The sequence below is a fragment of the Muntiacus reevesi genome, chromosome 17, assembly GCF_963930625.1.
Source record: "Muntiacus reevesi chromosome 17, mMunRee1.1, whole genome shotgun sequence".
Lineage (NCBI taxonomy): Eukaryota > Metazoa > Chordata > Mammalia > Artiodactyla > Cervidae > Muntiacus > Muntiacus reevesi.
In genome coordinates this window covers 25,310,992-25,329,802 of record NC_089265.1, presented here as the reverse complement: position 1 = coordinate 25,329,802, position 18,811 = coordinate 25,310,992, and the positions used below count along the sequence as shown (strand labels likewise).

Genomic DNA, 18,811 nt, shown 5'->3' with positions numbered 1-18,811 from the left:
ATTGTATTTTTATATACTATCTCAAAAATCTAAATAATGAGAATTAGAACATACTTAGGAATATAACTGACCAAAAAAATGAGCAAGAATGAAGCATAGAAAGATAAAAGGGGAAAAAGGTCAAAGGAGAAGATAAAATATATAGAGGATATAGTGAAAAGGCCTAAAATATGAGAAGTTGTAGTCCTAGAAAGGGTTTAGCAGAATTCATCCTTAGAGGTACAATGACCAAGAAATTTATCACACTTAAGAAAAACATTAAGGCGCAGATCAAGAAGTCCTACAAACTACCAATAGGTTAAATAAAAGATATCCAGAGCTATGCACATCACAGTTGAACTGCTGGAACCAAATGACAAGTAGAAAAATCTTAAAAGCAGCCAGGGGTGGGGAGGAGTGAAGACATATTACCCCCAAGTTACAATTTGATGGCAGACTGACTTTGTATGTGAAAGAATGGAGTATATATATGAAGTACTGAAAGAAAATAACTGCCAGTCTAAAATGCTATTTTCATCCTTAAAGAATGCAAGTGAAATGAAGACATTTTTGGGTGAACAAACACTTAGACGATTCTTCACCAGCATACCTTTTCTTAAGAAAATACCAAGGGATATTTTTTAGGCAGAATGAAAATGTTCCCAGATGGGAGGTGGGAGAAGCAGGAAGAAGGAAGAGCAACAGAAAGGGGTGTTTATGAATAAATCTGAATGCAATTGGCTGTGTAAAACAATAGTAAAAATACCTTATAAGCCTATGTCAGGAGGCAGGCAAACGGAGTTAAAGTATTCTGGAGTTCTTGCACTGTCCATCAGTGGGGGAAGAGTGCTGAAATACGTTACATTCTAGTGACTCAGAATGGCATGTTGCAATCCCACTGGTAGTCCCTAAGAAGTACAGCAAAAAGGGTTATAATTTTGAGGGTAAGAGAAGGCAAAAATGGAATAATATATACTGGCTCAATCCAAACAAGAAAATCAAGAATGAGGAAGATAAAGCAGGTGCAACAAATAGACAGTACAGTAAGATGACAATTTTAAAATAAATACATCAGATGCTATACTCAATGTAAGCAGATTTATCAAATTAAAAGAAATTAATAAAGTTTTATATGACTAGGTTAAAAATATATGTAAGGTTCATAAAAGATACACCTAAATCATGAGAATGCAGAAAGGTTGAAATATAATGACTAACCAAAAGAAAGTTAATGTATAATATCTATCTTTCATCTACATTAATATCAGATAAAATATTTTAATCAAAAAGCTTTTGAAATAAAGGACATGATTAATAGATGGTTTGACTCACCAGAAATATATAATAAAGCTAAATTGTATGAGGCTAAGAAAGTAAATAAGCAAAATTTGACAGAAATATAAGAAGAAACAGGTGCATTCCCATTCATAGTGGGAAAATTTCACACAGCAATTTTAGTTATTGATAAACATATAGACAAAAATCAATGAAGACATAAGGATTTAAAAACATAATTATTAAACCACCCATAGACATTGTGTACTATACTCAGCAATGACAGAATGTATAGTATTTCAAAAAATGCACAGCATGTTTACAAAATTTGACTGTATGCTGGGATCTGAAGTAAATCTCAACAAATTCAAAAGTTTCAGATTACACAGTGTATGTTCTAAGTTCACCATGGAATTAAGTTAGAAATCAATTATAAAGAGATTTTTATAAAATTGCCATGTATTTGGAAATTAAGCAATATATTTCTAAATAACTTATGGGTCAAGGAAAAAATAATAATAGAACTTAGAAAATATTTTGACCAGAATACATTATTACATACTAAAATCTGTGGTATACAGCTAAAATTGTGCTTAATGGGAAATTTGTGGCTTTAAATGCAGTAGGGATATCTGAAAAATCAATGAGCTGATCATTTTTCATAAGAAGTCTGAAAAGAATATCAAATTAAAGTAAAATAAAGAATAAAGATAAGAACAGAAATTAATGAAATGGCAAATATAAAATACAGAAAATCAATAAGTCAAAAATTGCTTCTTTGGAGAAACTAATAAAACTAATGAATTCCTGCTGAGACAGATTAAGAAAGTGAAGTAAAAAATAACCAATTTCTGGAGTGAAAAAGGAAGCATCTATATAATTATAACTTACAGACATCAAATATAGGAGAATATAATAAACAACTTTATGTAAATATATTAAAAAATTTAGAAAAAACTTACAAATTCCATGGAAAAAGTGAATAAATTTGATACAGAAAATAAAATAGTTCTGCAGATATCAAAAAATGTTAAATTTATAATTTAAAATCGCCCATAAGGAAAACTTTGGACCTTAATGGCCTTAGTAGTGAATTTTACCAATCATTTAAGAAAGGAATATCTTCAATACCACATGCACTTTTTTAGAGAATAGGACAAAAGAGAACACACCCAACATAATTTATGAGACCATCATAACCTTGATATCCAGACCTGACAAGGACACATTGGAAAAGGAAAATTATAGGCCAGTCTCCTTCTTGAACAAAGACAAATGGACTAATGGAATATAGAAACATTATTTGTGACATACATCACTGATACAGGCATTGATTCTAAAATATATCAAGATTGTTAGCAAATCAATAAGGAAAAGACAATCCATTGTGGGCAGTAGATTTAAGTGGGTATTTATTTCACAAAAGAAAATATTCAAATAATCAATAAGAAAATGAAAAGATGCTCACTACATTAGTAATCAGAGAAATGTACATTAAAATTTTGAGATATAACTGCATATCTACTAGAAAAGCTAGCCAAAAAGACTAACATTGCCACGTAGCTGTGAGAATGTGGAACAAAGGAAGCTGTCAAACACTGCTAGGGAAAGGGTAAATTTGTGCAATCATTGTTTCATTTTGGCATTTTATAATAAAATTGAACATATGCTATCCTGCGACTGAGCAGTTCTATTCCTGGGTAAATCCCCAACAAGCGTGCTTGCATATGTGTGGCAAGAGTACCATATACAAGAATGTTCTCGGCAGCACTGTTCTTGATAGTCCAAAACTGAAAGCAGTTCAAATGTTCAATAAGAGAAAGGAAAAATTAATTCCTGCAGGAGAATCCTCTATAACTGGGACCAAGGAACTTGGGCTGGCAAAAGGACGAGTCTGAAAGTGGTTTATCCTCTGGTGTAGACAGGTTGGGGTGGGGAAAAACTGCATGAATATGGAAAGGATAGATTAATCTCCATCAGCAACTATCTGCACCGTGTGAAAGCTTACCTTTAAGAAGCACCATTTCATAAAAGGGCTCAGTGGTAAAGAATCAGCTTGCCAATGCAGGGGACCCAGGTTCGATCCCTAGATCGGGAAGATCCCCTGGAGAAGGAAATGGCAACCCACTCCAGTATGCTTGCCTGGGAAATCCCATGGACAGAGGAATCTGGTGGGCTACAGTCCATGGGGTCACAAAGAGGTGGACACAGCTTAGCGACTAAACAACAGCAACATCTAGTGAAAAATTCCCTAGAGATCATGTGATTCTCTCCACTTGACCTACCTCAAATTCTAGTCTTCATCATACAGGGCCATAAGAAAGTTTCATTCTTTTATGCAATCAGCTTAGCTCCTGAAAGAATTTTCTTTTCCAGATTGTACTTAGTCCTCTTCTCTCTGCAGGAAGAGAAGCCCATAACCTAGACATAGGAGAAGCAGACATCCTCTGTGGCAGAAGAAACACAGCTGGTGGGAGAAGAGTCCTGAGAGAAACACAGAGCTAGGTAAGAATTTCTGCTCCATCTCTGGCCAAATTTTTGTTATTGTTGTTCTGTTACCAAGTCGTATCCCACTCTTTGTGACTCCGTGAACTGCAGCACACCAGGCTTCCCTGTCCCTCACCATCTCCCGGAGTTTGCCCAAATTCATGTCCATTGAATCAGTGGTGCTACCAAACCATCTCCACAAAATTACTCCATCTGTCCAAACTGCAGTGTTCTCACTCATAGAATGGGGGAAAGAATCCATTCAACATATAGTTATATGAGAATTAATGAGGTCATGTCTTAGAAATGTCATGCTCAGACAGAAAGATGCTCAACTATTTTCTGTTGATGGAGTCCTACTAGCATCATTTGAAAATCAGTGCTTTGACCTTGACTCAGACCTTGTCCTCCCTCCCCACAGCTACATTAAGAACCCCAAGAATGAGTTAAGTTATTCAAATCAAGCCCTACTGGACCAGAGAAGATGGGCTATCCCCAGCTGAGCTGATCAGGGAAGGAATTTTTGTGTCATCATAAAGCATGCTGATTCCCATGGGCAGCAGCTGCAGTGGGAGGGGAGGAAAGAGGCAAAAAGAATGAGATGAGCCTTGGGACTCCCATTTGAAAGCTGGACTGTGATGGCGCGAACAAAAATCACTGCCATCATAACCTTCCTGTGCTTCGCTAGCCAGAGGGGATTTTCCTTGCCTGCTTGTTTCCTGTCCTCTTTAAAAGGACTTCTGTCTGTGCCAGCTAGTTCCTAGATGTCTGCGTTTGTAGAATCAGAGAATGTGCACAGAAACACGAGCCGGATTCTGGAAAAGACAGAATGAGGCAGTCAGAAAAGCACAGTGAAAGGAAAGAAAAGGCTGGGAGCTGAGGAAAGTCTTATTTGGAGTTGAGAACTGGACAAAGAAAGGAATTTGGGGAAGCAGCTGATGGTGTTTTCAGAGAGCATTGTAGTGGCAGAGGTAATCAGATAACAACACATGGCAAATCCAGGCCTGGAACCAACTGTGCATCCTTCACCACCACCTATTTTAGAACTTGTCATTATCCCCAAATAAAACCCCTCTTTCTAGCCATGATCCCCAAACTCAATCCTTCCCAGCCCAAGGTAACCACTAATCTACTTCCTGTCTTTAGAGTTTTGCCTATTTTTGATATTTTATGTAAGTGGAGTTATACCATAGGCAGTCCTTTGTGACTGGCATATTTCACTGAGCATATTTTCAAGGCTTATCCATATCATGGCATGTATCAGCACTTCATCTCTTTAATGCCAAATAATATTAACACTGTTTTTGAATGTTGAGTTTCAAGCCAGCTTTTTCACTCTCCTCTTTCATCCTCATCAAGATGCTCTTTAGTTCCTGTTCACTTTCTGCCGTTAGAGTGGTCTCATCTGCATATCTCAGGCTAATTGCATTCATGGAAATAATTGAAACTTTAAAAAAATATTTTCTAGTGTAGATTTCTCAGTGTGTACTTGTGTTTAAAAGAATTACATAATACAGTGTAGGTTTGAGTGCTCTATCATTTTCTGACTAGCAGAATTCTTAAACAGCAGTTGCTGAAGTGTAAGGCACACCCACAGGCTAACAGTCCTTCCAGAAGGCTGAGGGGTGAGCTGGTGAATACTGAATCACCACTTCCATCTCTCCCCCTGATGGTTTAATGCTTAAAGGGCAGAAGTGCTCATAAGATAAGTGGTTTACAAGCATCTCTAGGTTTTCTTTAGGAAGATAAAAAAATTACAGAGTAGTTCTGAATTTCTAGTCTTCTATAGAAAGAAGTATAGTAGAAAACTATTCCCGGCAGAGAGAGGGGTGCCTGAAAAGGCCTGGTCAGAGTGGGAGTGCCCAGCGAGGGACGTTTAAGCGTGGGGATTAAGGGCTTTAGGCAACAGGAGCCCGGCTGGGCACCTGGGGCTGGAGACCGGGGGAGGGGCCAGGTGTCATAAGGCCCCCGGTGCCACGCGTTCACAGCCTAAGCAGCATTGGTCTTGATGCCATTGATTACTCTCCTGCCTCACTGTTCCTGGCTTCATCCCTCCACCCCTCTTACCACTGTTCTGCCTTGGGGAAGAGGTATTCCTCAACCTTTGTGTCTGGGCTTTCTTCCCTTCCCTGCTGCATCCTCTAGTGGCTGGGCTCCAGGAGTCTTTATGTCTCCACTGTGACTCTCAACTGCCATTTCCTCTCTGTTGTATGTGTTTACTGGTCCTGTGCTTGACGGCTGGAACGGGCTTTTCTTCCTCCTGTACTGCCCCTTCAATATTAAGGACATCTTTTTTTTTTTTTTTTGGCTGCACCAGGTCTTTGTTGCAGTGTGTGGACTCTCCAGTTGGAGCTCATGATCTTAGTTGCCCCACAGCATATGGGATCTTAGTTCCCCGACCAGGGTTCAAACCCACCAGTTATAAAGCACATCTCCTGCGTTGAAAGGTGAATTCTCAACCATTAGGCCACCAGAGAGGTCCCCCAAATTAAAGACATCTTAAGAGTTGCTGTCAAAAGTTCTCACTATTTTATTCAGCTCTATTCACAGGAAACTTTCCATGATCTTTGTTCTAAAGAATTCCCTACTTGACAAATTTCCTGTGACTGGAGCTTGAGAAGAAAGCTGGTATTCTTGAGAGGGTGATGTATTTGTGTTAACTTAAATGTTTGAGAGGCTTTTTCAAAATAGTGCTTTATATTTGATTCTGTGTCACTGAAGGAAGCTTTATATGTGTGGGCCAGAGAAAATACAAGCTGTGAAATTAAGTAAAATCATCAATAATTTTTAAAGGGGAAAAATAAGTCCCCCCAAATCAAAGATAAATGACCTATGTATAAACTGTCCATTAAAAATATAAAGTAGAATATAGCATTTTTTAAAGTATATACAGCTGATGCTGATAGAAAGAATATTAGTAGGTTGTACTCCAAGTTCTTAGTTTCATTGACAGGTTCTTGCTGAACTAAAGTTATGTCTTTTCTCTCACCTTGGCTTTTCTGCAATCAAGAGAATGCAGCCTTGAGATGGCAGGGTGGAATGCACACTATACTCGGAATAACTTCTCTCTGCGTGGCTAACTGGCTACTGAAATAGCAATAGAACTTGGCCTCTTTAACACCACGCTATAACAGGCTGACTAGCCAGAGCTTGCATTCAGGGCTAACAACATGCCTTCAGAATCTCTAATGATAATGTCCATCCAGGAATAGAATAAATAAGCCAATGGTACTGATGCCCTAACAATTTGCCCTTAATTACAGTTGTTCTAACTCCAGGAGTGGGCACTGCTGTCTCTGAGTGCAGCTGCTTGGCATTTATTTACCAGCATTCAGCTGCCAATTCCCAGGGGCTTGAAAGGTTCAGACCCTGGCAGGCCTGACACATACTAATCAAATAAACAGAAGATTTGATTTGAAAATCAGAATGTCAGTGTCTTAGAGGGAGACTTGCCACTTACTAAAGGACTATATTCCTTGTCACTCAGTCTGTCCACCCTTGTCTGAGAAGGACGCTAACGCAGTGCTAAGCAGTCACCATAGTTGTCTAAATTGCTGTGTTTGTGTTGCTAGAACTGAACAAGAATGGAGATTAGAACATTATTGCAAGGGTTGGAGGGGAGCGGGGATGTGTATCACTTGGAGTTTGTTGATTGCAAATAACAGAAAGCAATATTGGTTGACTGTGTCAAGAGCAATTTATTTACTTATTTATGTACCCAGATGTACAAGCTGGGTTTAGAAAAGTCAGAGGAACCATAGATCAACAATCTTTGGATCATGGAGAAAGCACGGGAGTTCCAGAAAAACATCTACTTCTGTTTCATTGACTACCCTAAATGTTTTGACTGTGTGAATCACCACAAACTGTGGAAAATGCTTAAAGAGATAGGAATACCAGACCACCTTACCTGTCTCTGAGAAATCTGTGTGCAGGTCAAGAAGCAACAGTCAGAACAAATGGAACAACTGATTGGTTCCAAATTGGGAAAGGAGTACAACAAGGCTGTATATTGTTGCCCTGCTTACTTAACTTATATGGAGAGTACATCATGTGAAATGCCAGGGTGGATAAATCCCAAGTGGGAACAAGATGGCTGGGAGAAATATCAATGACCTCAGATACGCACATGATACCACTTTAATGGCAGAAAGTGAAGGGGAAATAAAGAGCCTCTTGATGAGGATGAAAGAGGAAAGTGGATAAGCTGGCCTGAAACTCAATATTCAAAAAACTAAGATTGTGGCATCTGATTCCATCACTTCATGGCAAATAGAGGGGATAAAAGTGGAAGCAGTGACAGATTTTCTTTTCTTGGGCTCCAAAATCACTATAGCTGGTGACTGCAGCCATGAAATTGAGAGACACTTTCTCCTTGGAAGGAAAGCTATGACAAGCCTAGACAGCATACTAAAAATCAGAGACATCACTTTGTCGACAAAGGTCCATATACTCTAAGCTAGGGTTTTTTTGATAGTCATGTACAGATGTGAGAGTTGGACCATGAAGAAGACTAAGTGCCAAAGAATCGATGCTTTTGAGCTGTGGTGCTGGAGAAGACTCTTGAGAGTCCCTTGGACTGAAAGGATATCAAACCAGTCCATCCTAAAGGAAATCAACCCTGAATATTCATTGGAAGGACTGATACTGAAGCTGAAGCTCTAATACTCTGGCCACCTGATGCGAAGAGCAGACTCATTGGAAAAGACCCTGATGCTGGGAAAGATTGAAGGCAAAAGGAGAAGGGGACAGCAGAGGATGAGATGGTTGGATGGCACCACCAGTTCAATGGACATGAGTTTGAGCAAACTCTGGGAGACAGTGAAAGACATGGAAACCTAGAGTGCTACAGTCCATGTGTCACAAAGAGTTAGACATGACTTAGTGGCTGAACAACAGGAAAAACCATGGGAAAGTGATTGAGAACTCTCAAAATTACAGTAACCTGGAGATTCAGGCTCAGATACAGCAAGGGAGCAGCAGCTGAAGCCTTCAGTCTGCTCAGTGGGAGAGAAGCGAGCTAGTTCCAGTCTTTCTGGACCTCTGCTGGATTTAGCTTTAAAATTTCATTTGGATTTTCAAATTGCCATCAGACCATATCTAATGTTTACATTTTCTGCATAGAGTTGTAAAAGTAAAGATAAGGCCCCGAGCTCAAAGAGTTAAGAATCCAGCACTACATATCAGTATGTAAAACATGTTACACCAAGTTCATGGCTGCCACTGCTGCTGCTGCTAAGTCGCTTCAGTCGTGTCCGACTCTGTGTGACCCCAGAGACGGCAGCCCACCAAGCTCCCCCGTCCCTGAGATTCTCCAGGCAAGAGTACTGGAGTGGGGTGCCATTGCCTTCTCCAGAGATGCCCAATTAGGGCTTTGAGGTGTGACAAATGAAGAGAAGATATAGAGTTAGAAGGATGGGGAAAGACCAATTTTGCTAGGGAAATTGGAAGCTTTTCAAAATGGGTTGCAAGTAATAAATAGAGACCCAGATGTAAGAGCCTAACATGAGTCACATACTTGGTGAAGTGCCCTCCTCCTCCTCTTGTGATTGAGTTTATAGGGTTTACTAAATGAAGAGAAAAGTTTTGCAGGGAGAGGTGCCTGTGCTTTGAAGGGGGGAGGGCTGTGTGGGAGAGATGCAAAACTTGGAGCGGGGAGAGAGAGAGACCCACACCTTCCACCTCCAAGAGGCGAAAGTGTATCTGGTGGGGTGTGGGTGGTAGGGTGAATGCTGGGGTGTGGGTGGTAGGATGGATGCTGGGGTGTGGATGGTAGGATGGATGCTGGGGTGTGGGTGGTAGGGTGGATGCTGGGGTGTGGGTGGTAGGGTGGATGCTGGGGTGTGGGTGGTAGGGTGGATGCTGGGGTGTGGGTGGTAGGATGGATGCTGGGGTGTGGGTGGTAGGGTGAATGCTGGGGTGTGGGTGGTAGGGTGAAAGCAGGGAGATGAATGTGGCCTTTATTTGATTTCCCTCCTCTGGGAAAGGGCTCAATAGCCCCGTTGATACTGGCTGGGGGCCCAATGCTACTGGCAGCATCCAAAGGCTCAAATTCTCACGTTAAGTGCCATCTACTGCAGAACAACTGTCTGCGTCCTGCACAACCCAGGCTTTAGTACAAGGCTGCTGGGTGAGTATTGTTGAACATCAGACCCAATGTGATATGAACACAGCGTCAGTGACAGTGATAAGCAATTCATCCCCATCTGTATTTCATCCCCATCTGTATTTATCAACACTGATGGGAGTCTCTGGCTGAAACTGAGGCCAGAGGCTGGAGTAGAAAAAGTAATAATGATTACATCACTTCCTTTCCTTGTTTCGGTTTGCCCTTCTGTTAAACAAGCAGCTGGAATTTAATGCCTTTGCTTTGCTCCGTTTCTTGTGCTTCTTGAGCTTATAGGTAAAGTCAGGAGCAATTTATCCTGGCCTGGGCCAGAAGGGCGGCGTCAGGGCTGAAGGGCAAAGGATGAGAAGCGCTGCGAGTCCTCTGCCTGCTCGTAATGAGACGCCCTCTGAAGGGGGTCAGGGTTCAGCAGCTCTGTGCAAACTAGAGGTCTGGTATTTGCCAGAAGCCTTGGTGTAATGCAAGGAGAAATAGTGCATGAGTGATATGATGGAATTATTGCTGACCATGAATTTCCTGCCCAATTATCGAGGTGAGGTTGTGTGGGGTTTCTTTTAATTGGAACTTTGCAAAGCAGATCTAGGTTTATTTACTATTTTACTTTGATTTGATCTCAAGAGATGAGAGGGCAGCATGTTGAATTACAATAATCTTTTGTAAAACAAAGTTCTTCCTCACTGACCTTTGATTTCCCTTTCTTGCACTGTGTTTCTGCATTTCTCCATAAAGCCTCTGTCAGGGCTTCTTTGCAACCAAAGAGGGCACCCAGGTTTGAATTTTTTTCGATGTCTGGTGCATTTTCTCCGCTACCTTCGTGTCACAGGAAACATCTGTAAGTTTCCCCAATTGCTGGTGTGGAAACTCCTTGGGGGCAATGTATAGTCTGTGTCTTGGTAGTTCACACTATATTCACCCCCCATGCCTCCTGCTGGAAGGAACGCAACGAATCTCTTTGAAAACATCTTAAAGGTCTTTATGGGAATAAGCTGTGGCTTCAATAGAAATCCTGGCTTTACCTGAACCCCAGAGGGTATCTGGGGGAGTTAACTGTGGTTTCAGAATGATTTAAAGTCCTTCCGCACAGTAGTTCCTTTGAAGGACAGCAGGATCAGCATTCTGAGTTGGTGGATGAAGACTCAGGCAATGAGAGAGACTTGGTTTTGTTACATTTAGGATTCTGTCATGTACTCAGAGTTCTGGGGCAGGTTGGGGGGGAGCTTTTTCCGGGCCCCCTTCACACTGTTCACATTTAGAGACAAGAACTCACACATCCCTAGGCCCTTCTTCTTTGTAGATGAATTACTCTCTCTCACTCTCTTAGCACCTTCAACTGAGGCCTATCCTTTTCTGAACATGTTCCATTGCTCAAATCAGGAACCAGGAAGGAAAAATCAACTATAAAATACATGTATTATACAAGTAATGGGAAAACATTATAAAAATTGGGAGAATGGAGGAGAAAGTTCATTCCTAACATCTCTACTCCAGCGCAGGGCAGGAAATTCATGGTCAGCAATAATTCCATCATATCATTCATGCACTATTTCTCCTTTTGAAGTGTGGTCCTCAGACCAGAATGTTAGCATCACCTGGGGACTTGTTAGAAATGCACACTCTCAGGCCCCACCCAGTCCTAGTGAATTAGAAATTGGGAGGTGGTTCAGCAGTGTGTGCTTTAACAAATCCTTCAGGGGATTCTGATGCTCAAGAGTCTGAGAATGGCTCTGGCAGCACAACTGTAATGAGCATTTTATGGCAGCCTTTTCAGGAGTGTGTGTTTGTGTATACCAGCTTCATCAACTGCTAGAGTACAAAAGCAGCCATTGTAACACTGGAAATCTTATCTCTCTAGCCTAGAGCTCCACCTAGCCCTGCAGGGAGTCCAAACTCCTTCAGTTTCCTAGTATCAAGGCATAGATAACAGACTTGCAGACACAGGGGGCGGGGCAGGGGGAGGAAAGAGAAGGTGGGTCCAAATGAGAGTGTAGCATGGAAACATATACATTACCATGTGTATCATTAGATAGCCAGTGGAAATTTGCTCTATGACGCATAGAGCTCAGATCCAGTGCTCTGTGATGATCTAGAAGGGTGGGATGGTGTGAGGGGTGGGAGGGAGGTTCAAGAGGGAGGGGATGTATGTATACCTATGGCTGATTCATGTTGATGTATGGCAGAAACCAACACAATATTGTAAAGCAATCATCCTCCAATTAAAAATAAATGTATTAAAAAATAAAAATAAATACATTTAAATTTAAAAAAAAAGAATCTGGAGATCAACATGGTGGGCCTTACAGATGAAAGTAAATGTGCCCTAGGCAAACCACTGCTGGGACCTGATTGACCTCACATTATTGGTTTGTCCTGGGTGCTGATGGACCAGTAGCCCCACTTAACTATCAGCAGGACTTTCATCTTTCCCTGCCTGATGTTCTTGTGAAACATGGACTGTCTCTTGCTCTGACATTCCTTTAGAATTTCCTATGGCTCCCCAGAGCTAACTGTGAACTATCTCTAGTTCAGTTCAGTCGCTCAGTCCTGTCTGACTCTTTGCAACCCCATGAACCACAGCATGCCAGGCCTCCCTGTCCATCACCAACTCCCAGAGTCTACCCAAACTCACGTCCATTGAGTCGGTGATGACATCCAACCATCTCATCCTCCGTCGTCCCCTTCTCTTCCTGCCCCCAATCCCTCCCAGCATCAGGGTCTTTTCCAATAAGTCAACTCTTTGCATGAAGTGACCAAAGGTTTGGAGTTTCAGCTTCAACATCAGTCCTTCTAATCAATACCCGGGACTGATTTCCTTTAGGATGGACTGCTTGGATCTCCTTACAGTCCAGGGGACTCTCAAGAGTCTTCTCCAACACCACAGTTCAAAAGCATCAATTCTTCAGTGCTCAGCTTTCTTTATAGTCCAACTCTCACATCCGTGCATGACTACTGGAGAACTATCTCTAACTGGTAAGGAAAACACAGGGTCAGAGGTCAGGGTAGGGTCAGTGCCTGGAGTCACCCTTCCTTCTGACCCTCAGGCCTCGGGGCTGAGTCTGCCCACTGCTTCAGTGAGGCTGCAAAGAAGAGAATACACCTCCCCAAACTTCAGTGAGGCTTTTGTAAGAACATACAGGCCACTTCATGGACATCTAATGACAAAAACTAAAATACACATGGCAGGAAATAGAAAGTCTCCCATCTTCTTCTGAGAAATGGGAAAGCATTTTCTCTTTTATGCACTAGTGAGGGCAGACTAGTTTTGTCGCAGTAACCACCCTAGACTCAGTGACTCAGAATGACTCAGGTTATTCCTCACTCATGCTAAATGTCTTTTGAGACCTGGCCCTGCTTCGTCCACACTCTGGATTCTGGTTGACAGACCACAACCACCTGAGATACTCTTAGGGAGGGGAAAGGGCTTTGTAGCATCTTGTTCCAACCGCTAAATTCTCTACCAAGAGGTGACAGTCACTTTCCTCTCTAACCCACTAGTTAAAACTTGTCACAGCACCCCCACTTAACCACAAGGGATTTGGAAAATGCAATTCCACCTTGTATCTGAAAGGTACATAAGCATCGGGAATGACTTTCACTTTGGAGATCTGCTCCTTTTGCCTGTTTCACTTGGCTGCCTGAGATCAGGAGTTCATGTGCTCTTGTTGCTCTGCGACCTGCCACTAACTGCTTGAGTCTGCCTTTATGAGTTTCAATTCACATTATCAAGGGCTGTGATTGGTAGATCAGCTGATGCATAAGATCATCTTATATCATCTGTTCTCCCTGTGCCCAAGCGGCCTGACTGGAAGGGTGTGGGCGGGGTCTGTGGTTCCTCCCAGGTGACAGGGGTTGAAGAGATAATGCCAGGCATCCTCAGTACTCCTATTCTGCCGTGCTGTTTCTTACTCATTCTTGGCAGTGTCTGTCACCTTGGCTTCTGCCATTCTGGCTTTTTCTCCTTATAGCTTTTGGTTCCCACATGGGGACACAATTCAAGTTCTTCCCTATGTGCTTCTTAGTCCTAGAAAAAGCAGCTCAAGTGGTTAATGACCAGAATACAGAAGCCAACTAATGCTGCTCTACCAATTCATCTAGTTACAGCAGAGTTTAAATTTTTTTTAAATTTGGTGAAAGTCACATAATATAAAACATACTATTTTAACCATGTCTAACTGTACAGTTCAGTGGCACTAGGTGCATTCACATGGTTGTGTAACTCTCACCATCATTCATCTCCCAAGGTGTCACCTTCCTAAACTGAAACTCTGTCCCCATTAAACACTAACTCCTGATTCCCTCCACCCTCCCACTCCCGGCCCCTGACACCTACCAATGTACTCTCTGACTATGAATTTAACTATTCTAGGTAACTCCTATAAGTGAAACAATATTTGTCAAGTTAAAATGCTTTTGCTTTAGCCCAATCATGTATATGTTGTTACATATGCAGTATTTGTACAACTTTGTTTCATGCTTTTTTATATTATATAATACTTATCTAATTAATTTAAAATATTTATTTACTTATTTGGCTGCCATAGGTCTTCATTGCTGCTGGGGGACTCAGTAGTTGCAGTGCTTGGGCTTAGTTGCCTGCTGACATGTGGGATCTGACATGTGGGATCTGCTGACAGTTCCCTGAACCTGTGTCCCCTGCATTGGAAGACATATTCTCGGCCACTGGATGAGTGGGAAGTCCCAGTGCTTATTTTAGATTAAATCCTAAATCTGCTGTCATAAAGGAATGTCATAGTCATATGTTTTTATAACTGTAAACAGAAGATTAAGTGTTATTACTGTAATAATATCCTATTTTAATTCTATTTACCTGACCAGCTTTAAGGTTTAACATTTTTTTCATCTTTTTAAGTCATCAAATTGTGTCAGATCTAGAAAAAAGAAAAACAAACACGAAAAACAAAAAAACCCCAGCACTGTGGCTTTCCCCAACGTTGAGGAGGCTTAAGGGATAGTGAAACCAGGACAGTGAAATGTTTTCTGTGACCAAGCAAGCAAGGAGCAATGACTTATTCATTACCCCAGAGAGAATACCACTCCTTTCCAGGCTGCAGAGAGGGCAAGCTCAAAGGGCAGGAGGGTAGGCTTAGGCAGCGCCTCTGCGGCTACCTGGAAGCCAAGCAAATCACCTGAGTCTTGCGGGAGCCTGGGTTGCCAACCTGCAGCCACCGCTGCGCAGTCCGCGGGGCACGCGGACACTCCCGGGGCTGCAGAACGCCCTTGGCCCTCTGCACACGCTGCCGGCCGGTGCGAGCGCCCAGGTAGCGCGTGCCGCAGCACCTGCCGCACCAACCCCGCGCCCGGGGCGGGGCTTCCCGCGTCCCCTTTAAGAGCCTGCATCCCCCGCCCCTGACGTCAGGGTGTCTCTCCGCACGAGCCCGCGTCCCGCGCAGCTCCGCGCCCCCGCGCCCACAGCCCCGGCGGCGGCACGACGAGCGGCGGCCTGGCCAGCGCGCCGCTCCGCTCGGTCCTCGCGCCCGGCTCCGCCGCCGCCCGATCCCTGCGCCGCAGCCGCCCGCGCGTCCTCCAGCACCATGTCGGTGGCCGGGCTCAAGAAGCAGTTCCACAAAGCCACTCAGGTAAGGCACCGGACAGGTGCGCCGCGGGGGCGGGCCCGGGAGGAGCCGCGGGGGGCGCTGGGCGCCGGCAGCCGGCCGGGAGCCTGGGGACCCCGGCCCGCGCCGAGCCTCCCCCGGCCTCGCCCCGCATCGCCCGCCCCGCCCTCCGCGGCAGCGACCCGGGCATCCCGGGGCTCCGTCCCCCACCCCCGGCTGCGGGCGGCGCTGCGGGCTTGCACCGGTCCCGGGCGTCCAGCCTCTCGCTCAGAGCGACGCCCCCGCAGGGCCCAGCGCGGGCGCCGCAGGGAGGGGGCCGGCTGCCCGGGCGGCGCGGCGGGAGATTATGTAAAGTCGCCTCTTCCCTGGTGACCTTGCGGCGTCGGTGCGCCCGGCTGTCCCGGGATATGCTGGCCCGAGAGGTGGCCCTCCCTCGGGTGGCTGCGGAGATGCCCGCGGTCTGCGCTCCTCGCCTGCGGTCGCGGGATCCCTCCTTCCACAGAGTCCGCGGGCTCCCGAGGAATGGGAGGTTGGGGCTTCCTTCTGGAAAGCTCATGCATTAACTTTTCCTTGGAGAACGCGGTCGTGAAACTCCTTTGGGGCCAAGCCGCAACCGACAGCAGTCTGCTTGCCTTTAATTTCCCATGGGTTTTGCAGCCTTAACATTACCAAATCATCATGTATTTCAACGTATTATTTTTAGCGAGCCCTTTATGTTTTGGATGTGCCCATCTTTCTGGGGTTAATAAGCTGTGATTATAATAAAACTTAATTTAGATTCTAATCATTTTAAGTCTCACTGAGCTGAGTTGAAAAGTCATACATAGGAAAAATAAGAATATACTTATAATGTGACCTATTTCTTATATAATGAGTATGGTTACTGTTTTTTTGTTGTTTGTTTTTAACCCTCTGAAACAGTTCTAGTTTAAGAGGTCTTAAGCTAAGAACTTTGTTGCTTTCTTTAAGTATTTCTCCTAATTTAGCCTTAAATATTTTTTCATAGATTTGCCCATAATTAATACCGAGCTTTCTCATCATTTTTTAGAATCTCAGACCTAGTGAGGTTTTCCAAGGCTGCCACAATAACAGTTCTATTGTAAACCACCTCCAGAGAAGGTGAGGGTTATGTTTTACAGAATTTTTGGTTAAGTTACGGTGACAGACACAGTGTGAAATGCATCCTCTGTGTGCCCATGTGCCATCTCTGTCATCACAGACTTGCCTTTATAGAACCCGTTATATTTGTCAACTTGAGAAATGGAGAGAACTAAGACTATTTTGGTAAAAAAATACCGTTAATGTATTTTTGCTTTATCACCTTGGATCTTTCTGAGACCTCTGTGCCAGAAATATTTGCAAGTAAAGTGCATTATTGATGTAATTTGGAAGGTTTCTAATAACTGTATACTTCACATTCCTTCAGGGTTACAGAAGCAGCATATATGCTATCTATAAATTATCAGGCAGGACTTCCTTGATGTCACTAACCTTTTTTATTTCTGGTACTTGTCATTTCTATAAAGCACCCCGATCCCCCTTGCCTCCAGCACCAAACTGACCAGCACAACACCTTTTTTCCACTTTGATGCTGAAGACTTCCTTTGTAAACCTTGGTGCCCTAAAAGGCAATTAAGAACCTTGACTTTGGAGTGGGAAAGGCTTAAGATTGACCCATCTCTGCTGTCTGCGACCTTCAGCAAGTTATTTAACTTTTGAATCTGTCCTTGCTAGAATAAGGAAAAGAACCATTTCTTAGAATTGATATAAGGACAAATGAGTTTGTAGAACACACATAGAAAGTGTTCAATAAATGATTATTAAAAATAATTTTTATTAGCATAAAATACTGACCTATATTAATAATAATGAGACATGAGAAAATCCTAGCATCTAGGATTTCTAGCTTTGCTGCCTTAACAACAACAACAAAAATAATCAAGCCACTCCATTTTAGCTAAGTTATGTACAACTCTGAAATTCAGAATAAAAACTTGAATTGTGATATGAAGGAACTTCTTAGAGCCTTGGAGGAGGTCTGTTTGTAATAAGATGAGGTTAGTATCTATCACACTAAATCGAGACCCAGAATCACTGTGTCATTTTTCTTTCTTTTTTTTACTGGAAAACCTTTCATTTTAAAGGTGAAGTGACATGCAGTCCCTTGTCTATAACCTAATGTAGCACAGTCCGAGAAAGCCCAAGGCAAATGTTTTTCTTCCTGAGCATGTATGGGCATTTCCAAGGGCTTTTAAAGCCAGTGCTAATGTTTACATGTGACAAAGATATTAAGGGAAATAGCCATGTCCTACTTTTAAAGCCATGCCTTCCCCACCCTCCTCCCCCACCATACATTCCATGTACCTGATCTTCTCTACAGAGGAAACTTTAGACCTAGAATTACTTCCTTTTGAGAATGAATATGCTAGATTAGATACACTGTGTTTATAAGTGAAAGGCTCCACTTCAGGAACATTTCTCTTGTTTCTGTGAAATTGAGCTTTTTGCTTGTGTTTGTGAGGGATGATATTTGCATTAATAAAGCAGTATAATTTTTAGTGTTTACCCACTGATTGGAAATCTGATTAGATGTGTCACCACTGTTTTCTTGGTTTGGACTTGACTATTTCTGCCTTGTTGCTGACAATTATTTTCATCTCTGTTCTTTAAAGGTTAAAAATGCTTTTGCCAAATAAATTTTATTAAAGGGGAAAATCCTTTAAGCTTGAGAACATGTTAAAATAGCAAAAATTGATCATCTTTTTAACATGAATATACTTTATTATTTAATTGCTCATAAAGATACAATTTATCATGCAATTAGAATAAATAAGATACATCTTTCTAAAACTATAAAATAGGGCAAATAAGCATTCATTATTCTACTTTTGTGAGTTTTATGCATATTGAAATTTCATTCTAGCAAGAGTAATGCCATTCACCCCTCTCCCCCCCATTTGTTGGTTTAAACCAGCAGCAGATTAGGTAAAAATAGCTCTCCAGTTCCAATTAACATGCTGTTCTTACAAAATCTGTTTGTTTTTTTTTTTAAACATTATCAATCATTCAGTAGGGACATATCTTGCTGCACAGTGAAGGTTCTTCAGAGTATAATTTTAGGTCTCTGTATTAGTTTGGTATGTTGCAACTAAGTGTCACTTTGTATCAACAACAAAGTTATCAGTACCTGAGTGTCTTTAACAAAATAAATTTGTTGTCTCACCCTTTTGAAGACAAGGTGTCATTTGCAACAAAGTATCACAAACTGCGTGCCCTAAACAACATAAATGTATTGTCTCACACTTCTGAAGGTAAGGGGTCAGGTGTCAGTTGGGCTTGCTTCTTCTGAAAGTACTAGGCAAGAATCTGTCCC

At 42.5% G+C, this 18,811-nt stretch overlaps 1 protein-coding gene across 1 annotated transcript in view; it reads left to right on the top strand.

Moving 5' to 3' along the window:
- Window positions 1-14,951: 14,951 nt before the first annotated feature.
- The window catches only part of SH3GL2 (SH3 domain containing GRB2 like 2, endophilin A1), a 216,195-nt gene continuing 212,335 nt past the window's right edge, over window positions 14,952-18,811 (top strand). The window contains exon 1 of the mRNA XM_065907835.1: window positions 14,952-15,462. Coding sequence (XP_065763907.1) covers window positions 15,418-15,462 — 45 coding nt within the window. The 5' untranslated portion in view covers window positions 14,952-15,417. The remainder of the gene's footprint in view (window positions 15,463-18,811) is intronic.